Source organism: Aythya fuligula, chromosome W, assembly GCF_009819795.1.
Source record: "Aythya fuligula isolate bAytFul2 chromosome W, bAytFul2.pri, whole genome shotgun sequence".
In the NCBI taxonomy this organism is placed as follows: domain Eukaryota; kingdom Metazoa; phylum Chordata; class Aves; order Anseriformes; family Anatidae; genus Aythya; species Aythya fuligula.
In genome coordinates, this window is record NC_045594.1 from 10,002,158 (window position 1) to 10,019,019 (window position 16,862).

Consider the following 16,862-nt stretch of genomic DNA (forward strand, 5'->3'; position numbering starts at 1 on the left):
CACACACCAAAAAGAAGAAAAATATAATTTTGACCCTAGCTTAAGCTACCAAAGAATTCTCTCCAGAAGGATATTTCAAGAAAACGATAAGCATCTGGAAGAATAAGACTTATAATAGAAGTATTTTCTGAAGCATATCCATAGTGTTGCTAGCACAATGCCATAATCAATAATAATGGAGCCATTTGCTTGGTATACAGGAATGAATTCAATTGTTCTCTATGCACATACCTGTATTTTAAAAATGTAATTGAAAGCTTTAACTGCCAAAAGGCTCAAGCATTAGTGCTCAGACACAAAGCAGTTTAGAAGTGGGCTCCTTCATTTATCATTCATGTAAAGATGAATCTTAAATCTCAATTACGCACAAAAAGAGAAGAGGCTCAGCTGAACTTCTGATCCCTTTCGAACTGGTGCACCTGAAGGACAGCTCAAGATCACCTTTGAAGCTCTCACAGCACCACAGGACAATACCAGCATGGTTTTGTCTCCTCTGTAGCCAAACAGGGTCTCATAAACTGCCTGAAGGTTGTGTCTCAGACACAAAGCACCCTCTCCCTCTGCCACTTGGTTCAAGGGGAAATACGGGAAAGCATAGTACTTACCTTCTTTTTGGAGCATGCTCTGTCCTCCTCCTTAGCTGCTTTGCTATTTTTCCCAGCTCTGGAAAGCTTCTGCTCCCCAGATTGCTTGATGGTGATTTTGATCTCAGGAGGGCAAATATAGTTCTCCAAGTTCTTTGGAGGCTTTTTAGCTCTCTTGGTGGTTTGGATCTTTAGTTTTAAACTCCCCTCTGTGAAGGTAGCTTCCTTGATAGAAAACTCTTGCTCTTCCAGCCCATCTCCTGGCACCCATTTCTCACTGTCTGCATTAGAAGTGGAATCCACATCTCTCCCATAACCCAGCTCATCCTCTTCTTCGGGCTCCATCCGCTTTCTGCTCACCAGGATCCCTTTCCCTGAGCCCGCCATGGGCAGCATCATCTCTCCTGTGCAGCCAGAGGCAGGTGGAGGCTTTGCAGAGGCGACAGTGGCCAGCAAAAAATCCACCTCACCTCCCCTTTGCCGGGAGCTGCCCAAAGTCTCCCTGGGCTCCATAGCAGTACCGCAACACACTGGAGTTTTATCAGAGGGAAGGAGAGCACAGGAAGGGAAGGGGAGAGAAAGGGCAGGTAGGATCCCAGGGAACGAATTGCAGCTGTCCGCCAAGTTCAATGTCCCAGTCACCTAGAGGCTGCAAGGAGCTCAGAAGAAATCAGATCTGCCACTGTCAAAAGAAAGGAGAAGAAAAAAGGAAGTTAACACATGCATATATATTGAATGCAGGTGTGGAAATGACTGAAACACAGAATGGCTGGGCTTCCCATGCAACTTTTCAAGGGTATTCCCTGATGCAAAGCGGGAACCAGCATTTCTGAGGGCTGGGTCTAGTACCCTAGAGCAGCCAAGCTGATTAACATAAGGATAACATAACGCAACATAACATAAGGATATCTCAGAGAGAAATTTGCCGCTATTTTACTACCCTGGAACAGCTCCCTGGTGGGTCAGAAGAAAATCCCTTCTAACATAGGGAAAAGAAAACAAGAAGGCACTGCCAGGAGTCAATGCTGGGGACACAGACCTACTCTCACAGCAGCAGCTCCCTACACTAGATAAGCTCTGCTACACTGCCAAACCCTACCCCTTGACCAACCGCAGGCAAGATCTGAGAACAACCAGGGATTTTCCAGGCCATTTTTAGTAGCAATAAATTGTAAAGGAAAAATAAAAAACTTGCTACCTATCACCAAATCATAACACGTGCTTAAGATACACATCTGGCAATAGGGAAGAGGCTCATTTCCCAGAGCTGCTGTCACTCTGGCCTCAATTAAGGTGATCTTGAAGAACTAACAGAGCTACAGTCTCTCACATGCCTGTCCTGACTCACCCTGTGGTCAGCAAGTCTCTCACTTTTACTACCAATGAAAGGATGATAATGCCTACCTTGTTCAGACTCATTGTAGGGTGGGTTAGTTAATGCCCTTACACAGTTCTGAACTTAAGTGTTTACCATGTGGTACTCGCTAATTACTAACACAATTAGTACATTAAAGCCACCCAATTGCAAGGAGCTGCTCCACCTAATTGACTGACCTCGCACCTTGCCTCTCCTTTGTGCCTATGGAGGTGACAGCAGTCAGGGTTACCTTCCTCTTCCAACCGGTCCAATCAAAAAAAAGGCCATCCTATTTATCTGCCAGTTCACATTGCTAATCTCCTTGGAGATGGACACAACGTACACATGCTCCTGTGCTGCAACACAAACACAAGGTGGTAAAAGCTCAGCCGTGCAGCATTCCAGGGAGTTACTGCTCTGGTATGCACAAATGTACAATGAATACTCTGTGCTGACCTCTGCCCACAGGCTTTTAACCTCTCTCGATGCTGGTGAAAAAGAGCAGGCTTCTCACAGGAAGCATCTGCCTCAGCAGGATGCGGCCACCACACCCTCAGCCACCAAGGGTGTAGAGAAAAGACCACAGTATATGGCGTAAAGAACAAAACCTCTTGGGACCTTACGTCAAATGGGACATGAGATAAAGCTCCTGACTCTGTACCCAAAACACCCTTCCCAGCTCAGTGTTTTATGGAGGCCTCACCCAAAGCCAGGCTCCTGCCCCAAGGGGTCTCAGCACCTCAGGGTTAGTAGAAACCAGCAACATCTGAATAAAGGCACCACATTATACCAGCATCAGATAAGTTCACACTAAAACCAGCTTTAAAATATTAGCCTCCTATCATGCCAAGAGCCAGCAAATGATGATATCACCAGACCAACAGGTAGCAACAAAGAACCCTGCATTCAAACACTACACTGAATTAACTGGGTGATTTATTTTATTTTATTTTTTTTAAGGTATCTCCTTACTCTCCTTCAGGGTTAATAGTTAAATGACTCAGGTGCAGGAACACTATACTCATCTTTCTTGTTTGGGCAGGCTACAAGCACTTTGACTAATCAGGAAACCTCACTTCAGGCTCCTGAACGAGTAACCTCCTGGGCAAAGTCCCAACCTTCCCTTTCCTCAGCTTGGGGCACACTGCAGCTCTGCAAGAGGAGCTGTTCAGCCCCGTGCTTTCAACTGCAGTGGCAATAGCTTTTTTCTAGCATCTCCCCCAAAAGATATAGGGATCTGAGCTTCAAAACTAGGGAAAAAAAACAATCCCCAAACTGCCCCTGCTGAAGTCACTGGGAAAACCTCAGGTTCTGATTCAGCTGCAGTTTCCTGGGCTTCTCCCTCTTCCTCATGTCCTGTATCTCCCCAGCTCTGGGCTGGCCTGCAAGCACAAGCAGTGAAGGGGAGGCAACAAACACTTGTCCTCCAGCAGCATTTCCACTTTAGCTGGCAAAGTGCAGACCTGGAAACAAGAATGCTGTTTGTTTGTTTTTTTTTTTTTTTTTTTTTTCCCCAAGCTTCCTAGCTTTATTTTAAACAGCTAAGAGAGGCTTTTAAATGCCTACCCAAACTGCCCTCTCCCAGGCTCACAAGCATCAATTCCTGTTCAACAAGCAACTGCAGAGGTACTTCACCAGCCAAATTAAGCTCTCAGAGGAAAGCGTTACTGCTAGCAGGTTTCCTGCAGTCAAGTTAAATTTGAGGAGGATAATTCACAGGTGAATGATAACAAATTTCACAGAAGTTGGGATTAGCTCTTAATTAGGGAGAAATTCACACTTCCTCTGATAAGTACTGAGAAATAATCAAATACCTGTATGCTCAGCCTAGCTGCTCATATGTCTCTTATCAAACATACTCCTAGAGGTAAAGGCCTGAAGAAGACCTCCCTTAAGATCATACTAGATGCCTGCCATTAAGGGCTCAAAATACACTCCCTTCTCCTGCCTTAGGCAACTGCTCACACTTGTATTAGGATACCAGGGCTGTTAAGTGATTAAACTGAAAATTTGCTAAGGATAAAAACAAAAAGTGAGAGCCTACTGCCTTGCTGGAGGGGGGGAGAGGAAGGAAGGGAGGAAGGAATCCACCATGTTTGGGATTATCCATGAAATGAAAGCAGGCATAATACTTGTCACAGCTTTTGCCCTGTGCCCAGTAACAATCGTGTTTGTAATAAGCAAACAGAAGTGCAGAGGCACCACTGCTTAGGTAAACACAAGCAAGCCAGGTTCAGCTGCCCAGCCTTTGTGCTGCTGCTCTGGCTGATTTGCTCAAACACATGAGCACCAGAAGAGAGCTCAAAGCAATTTTAAAAGATGTTACCCAAATCCCAGAGTACGCTAATCTTAGGCATGACTGTAGCTACAGATTGCTTTTGTTTTAGCTATAGAGTCCAAAATGCCTTGCGAAGAAAATGAAAAAAAAATAAAAAAATCTATTGAACAGGTTCCGTTCAAACAAGGGGAAACTGAGGCACAAGTCTGAGAGCATCATACCAAAAGTGAAGTGGAGCCCCACATCTGTCATGTTGTCTTGGGGTCTCATATTCTGTCATGCAAAATACAGTTGCAAAATCCCTAATCTAATATCAGAAATCCTGGAAGCCTCTTTATGCACCATCTTTTTAAAACCATTCACCACAAAAAGCACTGGAGACTATACAGCAATATTTAATTATGACATATCACCTTTCACTCCAAAGACTCCTGGGTTGCTTCCTCGATTTTAAATGCCACTGCTGAAACACAGCTGCCTCTGGGGCAGAGGTCAGCGGACAACCTACATTACATCCAAGGGAAAGTTTTGGTCAGAAACCTGCTTTTATGAGAAGTATTAGTGAAACTTTAGAATCCATCATGGGAGATTAAAAAGAAAAAAAAAAAAAAGCCTGACATGCAGCAAGCTGTGCTGAACTCAGTTAACCTGCATTAGTAATACAAAAAGAGCCCCCAACCTAGTTCATCATTATTGCTTTGCAAAAAAAATCTATGAATTTCAAGCACAGTGCTGTGACCACACAGCTTATGGTACAGGGTCTGTGCACTGCCAGATTACTCAGCAGCACAAATTTGATGCAGACCAGGCACAGGAGCATGATCACACTTTTATCGAATGGACCAGAGTGCACAAGATGGAGGTCAAGGTTCCTTTGTGCAAATTTAAAAGCAGACCCAGAGGATGGGGACAACTTGTGAGTCATAAAGCCAGCATGGTGCAGGCAGGTGACACAGTCTGATGTAGTACAAAGCCTGCTGGGATGAAATTAAGCCACCACTATTTATTTATCAGATTTGAACCAGGCAAATGAGTTTATACAGGATCATTATCATGCACCAGCAGCATGTTTAATCTGCTGCTCAGAGCCTTGGGGCTAGATTCATCGCATCTTTGAACCTCAGCCTTAGTTACTTCCTGCGCCCCTGATACTCTGCAAGAGCAACCCAGCTTTGGCAGGGAGATGGAAAAATGACTGTGGCAGCTATTTTCCATCCACACTGTAGATCCCACAGAAAACACCCTCTCTCTTGCACCTGCCTCATGTCAGTCTGTACAGAAACAAGGCAGAAAGACTTCCCCTTCAAGAAGAAAAAAAAAAATCTTTTATCAAAAAATTGGAGATGGTCTGGTGATGTTCAAATCCCAACCAAGCACAGCCCTGAGCATCCTGTCCTAGGTGACCCTGCGCTGAGCAACACAGTAGACTGGACAATCTCCAAAGGTCTTTCCAACCTCAGCCATTCTGTGCTTCCATGATATATTTTTTGCCCTTCATCTCCAACACTGGGTAAATTGGACTCATTACTGCATAACAATTTTAAATACACTGCTAAAACTCCCATCTATATGATAAGCTATCCATCTATGGATACAGACATGCATAAAATGTATGTGGATATACACCAGATACTGTACGAGATTCTCAACTCATAGGGATAATTGTGTTCAGAATGACCATATGTGAAGGCCTATAATCCACAGATTATCTACAAAGCCAACTAACTAACTAGGGCATATGATTCATTAATGGGGCGAGTTGATGCAGAGGGGGTTACACAGAAGAAAGGTGACTGCTCTCCATGTAGTCCCCTGCTCTCCATGGCATCCGCTGCTTTTGTTCCAGTCCTTCCACCTCTGCCTCTGATTTCTCGTTGGTTATGTGAGGATTATTTCTGAAAGGGTGCAAGCTATCTCAGGCGTGATCTATCCACATGAAAATAAGGTGCAAAGATTAATGACAGCTACCAGAACAACAGCAGAAATATAATCTTCACTCATTTCCTTTGGATTGCCCTGAGTCTAAATGCTACCAGCCCTCTGCACCTCCACCAGCATGACCAAGTAAAACTGACTGATGGTTCTGTCTCAGTGTGTCCAAACCCAGCAAAGGGAGCCAGGAAAAGCCACACTGGAGGGGAAAAGACAAGATAATCTGAAGATTTCTCACAACCAGATGAGGCTGCAAGCATCTCTCCCCAAGATAAAGAGAGAGAAATAAATGAGAGCCCAAGCATATCCATAATTAAGGAGGCATGTAAGTGTGCACATTACACATGTGTGTATCTGTCTTCTCAACATAGAGACATTAAGAGTAGATTATGGAATCATTTGACTCCATAACTAGGTTTGAGAGTCCATAATTAGATCAGATAGTCACCTTTCTATGTAAGTAACTATCGTGCCGCACTGAAGGGAGGGCCAACTGAATGATTAAACAACTGACACAGCCATAAATCATTAGGCCCATAAAAGCAATACTGCCCAAGGTACAGCTGTGGCAACAGCCAGCATAGCAAAGCACCCATCTGTGGTAGGAGGAGAGATGCCCATCATGTTGTTCAAGGACTTTTACGAGCTCCTGCCTAAGAACCGTGCCAAGGTTTTATAAATCTACTCACTCACAACCTGGAGCTACATCTGGGTGTGAGGGAAGGGAGTGTGGTCATCAGACCTGTAAACACCTCCTGCTGCTCAGTGCTGGTCTCTGAAGGACAAACCTCATCCCACTTGTGCCCTCTGAGGCCAATGCTGCTGCACGACTGCTGTAAAGCTGGGCTCAATTCACTGGATTTATACCTCTGAATCAAGGGATAGTGATGTCAGAGAGCATGTAATTTTTACCCATCACCCTTGTTAAGATTAGGCCTCTGGGACACTAAAAAGCAGAATGAGATGCCAACTGCGCTCCAGCTCATTACAACACAAAGAGCCAAGCCAGGAGATTTGCCTACATGGGGTCAACACCAGGTTGCTGAGCCTCTAGACTACGCATCATCACTCTCAGCATGATGTATATCCCAAGGTAGCTCCCGAGATTAACCAGCAGAATATCCTGAGCACTCTGCTGGGTGCAGCAGTGTGTGCTGCTACAAGGACAAAGCTTGTTCCATTAACAAGAGCCATAAAACTTGTTGAGAAAAAGTGGCAACATGCACAAGAAGACTTCAAGTGCTATTTCCATTCTACCTAGCTCTTGCCAAGTGCACCATCCTGGAGGCAGTGGAAGCCACTCCAAACTACAAATTGAAAGTTTTATGGGTATTTAGGGAAAGGATATTACCACAGAGACCAGCCAAAGAAAGCAAAACCCTGTACAATTCCATCATCTGTTACCAAACTTTTCTAGATTGCTTCTGCTCTTGGAAAGCTGCCATCAGACACAGTAACCTCCTTCTAACACCATCGTGGTAGGGCAGTAATCTCTCCTTCTCCCTCTGATCAACCATTTCCCTCTGCTCTCTGAAATGTGTTGAAAATGATTCCTCTACATAAATCATTAACAAAAGCTTTGTTTTTGTTTACTGCCACTATCATGGGACTTCTTTCTCTTCTGTTTTCTCCCCTCCTCCATTATTTCATTTTCGCTTGCACAAGTGCCAAATACACCAGCTTTCCCTCCCTTCAGGAAAAACAAAGAAATAAATAAAATGAAACAACACATCTGATAGGGGATGCACCAGATCTTGGCTCAGCATCCATTCCTCAGAGCGATGGCACAAGGAGGACCAAAAAGGCTTTAGTCCAGGATCTATCCTGTGCCTAGTCTAGAGGCTGTACAAACAACACATCCCATGTTACCCAATTCCGCATGCTTCAGTGAGGCTAGGAATAAGAAAGGTTGGATTTTGTCCATGGACACTTAGCACTGTGGGTTTCTGTGATAAGTAAGAAGTGGTATCTTGCTTGGTGCTGTAAAATGTACCAAGAATCCCCAGCATCAAGAGGGGACTGTGGGAAAACAGAGCACATAAAAGGCATGCAAGAGGAAGAGCAATAATTTGGGGTATTTAGAGGAGGGCACTGAGACTGATTCCTTTCCTTGCAGAACATATCAGTCCTTTGGCTTTGAGGGAGGAGAGGATGTCTGGGACAGGAAAACAAGAAAGTCCCTTAGAGCCTCATGAACTGCAGGAGGCAAACGCAGAGCAGGACACAAGTGGACGTGGCTGGATGTGCACAAGGCAAAGAGCAGCCCACAGTGCCAGGACAGAGGAGTCAAGAGGCATAAACGTTAGACAGAGTGTGCCAGTGGAAGACCTGAGGACAGGAATAAAGGCAAGACAGCCGGCAGCTTCTGTGGGCAAAGGAAAGGAGTAGCCTCTATTGAGGTTGAAGAGGAAACAGTTACAGAAGTGCTGGGAGAAGTTGAGTCAGAGGGGAGATAAGAGTCTGCTGAGTCCCTGCACCCCCCAAAAGCCTCTCCAGCTGAACCACTTCATTGTGCTCTTTGAGAGGTGTTGCACATGTCTGGGTCCGGCTCCGTCCAAGGAGGCAAACAGGCAGGAAGCACTCAAATCCCCATCTGAGCAGGGACAGGACTTTGGGTCATTACTCCCTTGTAACACCACAGACTTCAGGAAGATATTAAGGGTCAAGATGGGGTCAGAATTTGGGGGTCAGCTCAGTTCTGGGTGCCCATTCTTTCCACTAATGACCTACAGGTCCCCGTGCTCCCAGTCCAAGTCCTTTGCTTAGGACTCTCAGGGCCTGAAGGGAGGCATCTGCCACTGCGCTCTTCTGTGGGAGAGGGGTGCCAGGAGACAAATGCAGATTTTCATAGGGTCCCAGTCCCCACCTTGAGCTATGATGCAGCTACTTGTTATTGTAATATTATATTATTTTTTGTTAGAGGTTTTCCTTTAGGCCCTGGAAGGTCTGAGTGAGGCCTTAACAAAATATTCTAGCCTGAAAGCCATGTGCGAAAGTTAGGATATTTTAAGAGCAGATGTGTCTTCAACTCCAATAAAAGGATGGAGGAGCAGGATCAGTGTTTCTGTGACTACCTCAATGACACAAAATTGGAATCTAATGTAAACCAGCACTTATAGCAAGTGACATTTATGGCACTTAGCAGGATTTGTAAGGAAGGTGCCTCACTGTTAAAGCCAACAGACTAAAAGATCTTGATTGACTTTAGGATGTCCACAATGACACTTTTAAATTGTCATAGCTTCAGAAGCCATGACCTTCATTTTTTTTGTTACCCTCAGACACTAAAAGAAGACATGGGCCTTCAACAAGCCCTATGTTTATATCCGTTTATTAGCTCAAAGTGCAGCAGGTTAGACTGTTGCCCTGTTTAAAAGCGTATGGTTAGAATAATTTAAAAGAGAAAAGTGTTTCCCCTTCTTCCCCCACCCTCACTTTTTCTGAATAAATTGGAAAAAAGAAAAAAAAAAAAAAGGAACAACTGACAGCTGTAGGGAATTCATTCAACCTTTCAGGAAGAAAATTGCCATCAAGCAAAGAGAAAGTATGACATTTTTCAGCCCATTAGGTGAAAGTTTATGGAAGTTACAAGGATGTGAATATATGGGTTAATATTTTAAACTGTTTTGCAACCTTGGGAATAATGGGCATGTATAATAACACTTTGCCCAGATGCCTGTTATAATACTTTGCATGTATACAATCCTGTTCAAACACTTACTAAACTCCCCTAGTTAAGCTTCACATCTCTGATCCCTTCTGAAAAAGAACTGAAGAATTCAGCAGAGAATTATTTCCCTGTACAAAATACTACTGAATCCACACTATAGAGCTCCATAGGAAGGTTTTAGAGAAAAAGGAAGAAGGAAGAAAAAAACTACAGGAAGGATTTCCTTTTCTAGCAAAATAATAGAATTTCAGAGGTGTTTCCAGTGGAAACCCCATTGCATTCTCCAAAGCCAAAAAATTAGCAAGATTCAAGGAGAGGTGGGTACGGATCACAGCATCACTCCAGAACACACTGAGTCTGGAAACACACAGGGAAGTTAGGCCAGTGTCCAAGTCTTAGAAATCACATCAGTAGGATACTCGGGATACGTGGATTCGTATGGAGGAAATACGTGCTTATAACACCTTGTAGCTTGACCTCTGGTTTGAGTATCATCATTTTCTCCCTTCCAACTTAAAACCAGCTTCCCCATCTGCTAAAATATAAGGAACAGGAACAGAATGATTCATTGTATACATATGTAGCTCTCAGTTTTAAAGGTTAAGGCTAACAAAAATTTCAAAGTAACATAAAACCTCAGGCTTCCGATCTTTAACCCATCTCTAATTTTGAGGTATTCAAGTGAGTCCTGGGTTGCCCCATGCCTGCCTACCACACATTCTTCTGAACAGCTTTCCCAAGCACTATTATAGGAGATACTGTACTAGAGTAGAGGAAACTGCTATCATTCACTGCTGCATTCATACGGTCCTTAACAACTCGGGACAGCAATGGGAACAACATCCCACTACTTTGGAGAAAGTAAGAGGCTGACTAAGGGTCTCCCCAGCCACAGTGTTTAGCCTCAACCCCAATACCCCTCTCCACCAGGCATTTCTATCCCAGTATATGACAGACTGCAGAGCAGAGTATTTGCCCACCCCATGCTCCTGTATTCACCAGGGCAGGTCAGGACCTCCCCGCCACCTTCTGACCTCAGGTTTGTACAGAAATTGGCCACCTCCTGCATGGTTTTTCCACACACTGAGCTTGCTTTCAGAAAAGTACATCAGACTCGTGAACCCTGCATGGAGAAGACAACTCAGGCTCATCCTCATTACTTGCACAAGCCCTTGTTTCCACACAATACCCCTGTGCTGGATGCACACATACAAGAGCCCCACCACTGTCACTACTATTAAACAAGAGTATCTGGTCTGTGAGCAACACCAGTGACTGAGTACTTCTTTGGTGTCTTCCTGTTTTGTCACCTGTGCTTCAGCCCCATCACTTTCCCCTTCATATCTCAAGTCAACAGGGTCATCGCCACACACTGACAACAGCACATGGGTTCGGAGGACAGGCAACTGGTCAAAGATCATAGAGATACAGAGGTCTGGGACCTTGCAAAGTTCCCCAGCTGGGAAGTAAACTAGGGACAGAAAGATCAAAACCAAACCTGGATCAAGTCCTTTCTGTCTCCAAGATGTCTGAGGTCCAGAGTTTCAATTTGGCCTTTTGTAGAAAGAATTGACTAATCTGAGAACTCTTTGAAATGTTCAATTTCATAAGACAACAAAAGCCTAAATGAAATAATGTCAGAAGATTTCTTTTCATATCCAGCTGCCCCACAGTAAAAGCTCATCACTGTGTTTGGACAATCTGTGCTGCAAAGTAAATCCATCTCCAAAAGGGAAAAATTGCCCCGAACTCTGCTCACTCTCAAGAGCTGATAAACAGAAATCACCACCCCCTACTTCCTTCACACATTTCCCCAGCTCTGAAGGACAAGACGTCAAATTCTCTGACTGCTTTTATTCAGTTTAAGGAATGATGTAGCCTTCCTTTTTCAGCCCCAACTACGTATTCCCCTCACCTTGCTCTCCCTTCCAGTTAAACATGACTGCAGAACCCAGGGGGCTATGGGGGGAGCTGCGCTTGTTCACAGCACCTGATTGCTGAGCAGGTCTGAAGGTGCAATGAACTTTTGAAGCCACATCAAGTGAAGCTTTTACATGGGAGAAGGAGAAAGAAGCCATCTCTAAGGGTTTGAGAACATCTCAAAAGTAACTGTGCTAACTTGCAATGTGATTTCATATCAGAAGGCAAAGCAATCCCAACCTTGAAAGTTTGGAAATGATTTTCAGATCTGACAGTCCCCCCAGGCTAAAACCTGTAGTTGAGGGGTTTTAAAGCCTATCTTTAATCAAGATGATAATTTCCTAAAAGTATGAGTCATTTCATTTCCTCAACAATAATAACAGGAAAGGAAACTTTTTTTTTTTTTTTTCAAGTTGAAAAGAGAGAAAGTAACAAGAGCAGAACCTATAACAGCAGCAAAACCAGTCCCAGTAGAAACCACAAGCCCTGCAGCAAAACATTGGGAACCTTCTCTGCTGAAGTTGTCCCACAGATTCCCGCCTTTCTTGCTAGGCTTTGGACTAGCTCTAAACCTTGGATCACTGATGTCCTAAAATCGCCTGGATTTCCCAGCAACAAGTCAGCTGAGGCTAGGTTTTGCAATGGGTTTCATCTGACTACCCATTTTCTTCTCCATGCACAACCTAGCAGCACTTCTCCCCTTGTCAAACGCATGTTTAATTGCAGCACTTAAATGCTCAAAACCCAGTGTGCTCACATGTTATGGTAGGCAAAAATGTCAGGCTGAACTTTCTAAACGTAGCTTAAATCCATGCATCACAGAGCACATTTTGGCAGGCATTAATGCTTCTTTTCAACATCGTTGCAGACGCACAGATAACAGATACTCCAGAGATAGGTAGTTAAGAGGCAGCAAGAAAGACGCCTGGGCATATGGTTAAACAAATCAGTAATCAATTCACTGGGAGATCTTTCATTTCCAGCACAGCTATCTGTTGGATCCCAGAACTGTTTTTACGTGGTTCATTAGACAACAGTCTTTCTTGCTACTAGTTGGGTCAAGACTCAAAATTGCTGTGTAATTGCAAGTCTCCAAGCACAAGGCAAGAGTTTTTCAATCCTGTTGTCCAAAGAGGAAAGAAAACAGAAGGGAAAGATTATGTGTGAGCAATTAAGCCCTGCTGAGAGGGCAAAAAAACATCACTGAAACTGGGATTAGCCAAATCTTGTAATGGAAAACAAGTCTCCTGTTGGTAATCTGGCATTTACACCTAAGAAACATGTGTGCTGGGGAAAGGAGCTCAAAGGATGGGTTCAAAACAGACCAGAAGAGGAGATTAAGCAGCATCTGAAGCCAAAAAATGATGGTTGGACCTTTTCAAGCATTTAACTTCTTGTGTTAATTAAGCATGTGGCCATAGCAATTATTAAAGAACAGTTCCCAACTTAATCAAAGTACATTATTGGAAATGATACTGAGAAACCTCAGTAGAGAAACCCAGCAAGTATCAAGTCAAGCTAAATAGTTCAGTTACAATTATTATTAATAATAAATCATGGCCACTGTTTCTTTTATTTGCCAACAACTAGCATAGTTTATGGCTCTGCACTAACCTAACACACTATTTTATTGCATTTCAGAAAGTGCATCCTCCTAAAATGATAATGTGTTAATAATCTATGCTGGGCTTTTTGACAGGAACCAAAGAGCTCAAGCAACTTGAAATAATATCAGAAAAAAAAAAAAAAGTATTTATTCCCCATCCCTAGTTGCAGAGAAAACAGAGGTTTTCTTGGCTTAGTTACTTCTCAATAGATTTCTGGTTTCAATTAGAACTTTGAGTCTGAGAGGTTAAAAAAAAAAAAAAAAAAAGCTAATAAGAGATGGAAGAGAAGTCTCCGTTCACTGTGTTTCTGCTTCCCCCCCTACTTTTACATAACCCTTCCGAGCTAAGAGCAGAGGCTAAAGCACAACTACATTGTTTGGAGGGTTTTTCCCCTTTCGGCTAAAAGGCAAATGGCCAAAACTGAATTTAAAAAAAAAAAAAAAAAAAAAAAAACTGGGTGTCTCCCTTCACGCAGAAGGCTGGCGTGGGGGTTTGCACCCCGAGGTGTTTTCCCCCTGTGTTTCTGCAGGTTTGGGGCAATGCTCCCCAGTCGTCCCGGCCTGAGGCAGGCGGGTCGGGGGCTGCTGCCGCTTGGGGCCATGGCCCCCAACACTCCTTTTCCCACAGAGAGCCGCTGTCGCTGCCGAGGGGTGGCGATACGCTCCCTGACAGTAGAGGGCTGGCAGCTCAGCGCTTCGCACACCTGACAGACAGACATTTCAGGCAGAGCCCCAACACCTCGGCCCCAGCAGCAGCCCGGGGTGGGGGCACCCCGTTGTTGTTTCACACCCCCCGGCATCGCCCCAGGGACCCAGAGGGGCCGGGGGACCCTGTCACCTCCAGCCCCGGGGCCGCTGCCGGTGGTGAGGTGCCCTTGGAACATCAGGCCCGAGATTATCAGCAGCGTTTATTGGAAGCGGAAACGAATCGGAAATCCTTCTCTCAGCGGCCTTTGTAGGGACAGGAATACGCACAGGCAGTGGCAAGCTGCGCCAAATACAGTGTGGCGGATGGTGCTAGGGTACTGCACGGACACACGGACACACACACTCACCGAATCTCACACTCACCCGCACACTGCACCCTGTGAGCAGGGCAGGAGGCAGCCACTGCTTCATGTCAGAGACCTGATTTCCCCATGTCCGTGGTGCGGGGGGACTGTGAGAGGGTAAGTGTGGGTGTCTGTGAGTGTGCGAGAGATTGTGTGTATGTGAGGGAGTGTGTGAGAGAGCGTGTGTGCATTTGTGTGCATGTGGGTGTGAGTGCATGTGTACATGCAGTTGTGCATGTATGTGCATGCATGCGTGTACACAAGTGTACATGCATGACTGTGTGGTGTGTGCAAGTATATGTGTGAGTGCATGTGATCATGTGTACATGTATAAGTGTGTCTCTCTGTGTGCATGTGCACATGAATGTGCATGCATATGTGTGTGTGAAAGAGTGTCAGTGTGCGTGTGTCTATGTGGGCAGGGAGCCTTGCACCAGGGCTGGGGCTGACAACAGCTGACCTCAGCTACAGCCTGGGTTGTGCCCCCCCCCCCCGGCTCACACACATACAAACATACACACAGACAGACATACTCACTTACACTCACACAGACACACACACTCTCCCACACACACAAACACTCACACACTCCCCCGACACACTCATGCACACACACACTCACGCAGTCACACACACAATCAATCACTCATACACACACATACACTCTCATACAAACTCACACAAATACTTGCAAACATATACACACTACTTTCCCCCCCGAGCTCACTGGGGGCGTTGCACAGGGACTAATTACCCCCCAATTAACAACACACCTCACTCTGACAACGAGCGGGGGATCCCACACCTCTAAATACCCCCCAGCCCCGCTCCTGTCCAATGCCAGAGGGGTAGAGGAGCCGAGCCCCGGGGGGGGGGGGTGCACGCCCACCCTCATGCCCACCTGCTCACACTCACGGATCCCAAAAAGGTTACAGAGTTGCTCTCTAGCTCCACTTAACCTGCAATTTACGAAGCCGAGGCGACTCTCCCCCCTGCTTTCCCCACACAGAGCTGCCACCTCCCCGCGACCCCTCTGGGGGAACACATACAGGCTAGCGAATTTGGGGGGGGAGGGGAGGTAAAAGGGGGCGACACATTATGCAAACTCCTAAAAAAATTGCAACCCCTTCCCAGCAGCACGCTCGTAACCCTCCCCACCCCCCCCAAAAAAAAAAAAAAAAAAAAAAAAAAAGCGCCCATGCAACCCCCGGCAGCTACAAAGCATGGGAAGGGGTCGAGGGAAGAGGGCTCGCAGGTGTCGCAGGGCAGAGAACATCCACCCCCCCCCCCCCCCCCCCCCCCAATAAAGCCCTTTCCGCGCCATTGCGAAGTCACAACACGAAAATAAAAGGAGACGACATTAACGGAAAGGAAAGGAAAAAGGATGAGACCCTCCCGCAATCCGGATCAGCAAGACAGACCTTTCCTCGATGCCTCCCGGTTTTTGTCGGGTTTTTTTGTTTGTTTTGTTTTGTTTTTTTTACTAACCCATATCCCCCCAAAAAACGGCAGCGGGGGCTTCTTAGCAGCTTCCTCTTCTTCTTCTTTCTTCCTCCTCCCTCGGCTTTTCCCCTTCTTGTCTCTTCTCTTTTAGATCCCGGTTTCGAGCCCTCGCTACAGCCCCCAAAGGTGCTTTTGCTTGTGTTGCGGCAAACCCATGGCGGTGTTCATCTGTCAGATTAGGGGAGCGCACGGCCGCGCAGCACGCGCAGAGGGAGGAAGGCAGGGGGAGGAGGGAAAGCACCCGGGGAGAGGGAGATGGACGGACAGACAGCTGGAGAACTCGCTAGATAAATGATAGATAGATAAACAGAGTGAGAGAGAGCGGGGGGGGGGGGGGAAGAATGGCGTCTCGGAAGCCGGAATCCTAGAGTAAATCAAATTAACACGCAAGACTCAGAGAGCAATCCCGGCTAAATTTGGCAGGATCCAAAATAAAATGGAAAGGAAAAGGGGGGTGAGAAGGAGGATGGGGGGGGGGGGGGAAGAAAGGAGGATGAAGGGAAGGAAGCAAAAAAGGGAAAAAAAAAAAAAAAAAAAGGGAGAGCAAAAATAAAAAAAATAATAATGTACCGGATAAAATCCTGGATTTGAAATCGATGGAGCTTGTCTCTGTCTCTCTTGCTTCTCGCTTTTCCTTTTCTTTTCCTTCTTTGTTTTTGATTTTGGTTTTGAATGGGGGCTTTTTTTTTTTTTTTGCTGCCTGTTCGTTGTTGCCGGTTGTTTTGGGGCCTCTTGCAGGGGGGCGCGGGGAGGGGAAGCGTTTTCGTTTTTGTTTTTTTTTTCCCGGCGAGGAGTTGAAGAAAAAAAAAAAGGAGAAAAAGACTTTTTTTTTTTTTTGTCGGCGAGGAAGCTGTTCCCTTTATTCCTGCTCTCTTTTCCAGAACGGACCCGGGTGCTGGTGCCGGAGGGCCGCACTGCCCCGCGCCGGGCCGGGGGAGGGCAAAGAGGAGGCGGGGGGAT

The 16,862-nt window shown here is 45.6% G+C and overlaps 1 protein-coding gene across 2 annotated transcripts in view; it reads right to left on the reverse strand.

Moving 5' to 3' along the window:
* LOC116501398 (SET-binding protein-like) overlaps nt 1-16,537 on the reverse strand; it is a 54,204-nt gene extending 37,667 nt beyond the window's left edge. Inside the window, exons 1-2 of one of the 2 annotated variants that reach the window (XM_032206930.1) lie at nt 16,473-16,537; nt 606-1,266 (exon numbers count right to left, since the gene is read on the reverse strand). In XM_032206930.1, the coding sequence (XP_032062821.1) occupies nt 606-1,097 (492 nt within the window). In that variant the 5' untranslated portion in view covers nt 1,098-1,266; nt 16,473-16,537. Of the gene's footprint in view, nt 1-605; nt 1,267-15,887; nt 16,181-16,472 lie in introns of those variants that run through there. The other variant, XM_032206929.1, reaches the window with a different exon arrangement.
* Between the last annotated feature and the right edge of the window lie 325 nt (nt 16,538-16,862).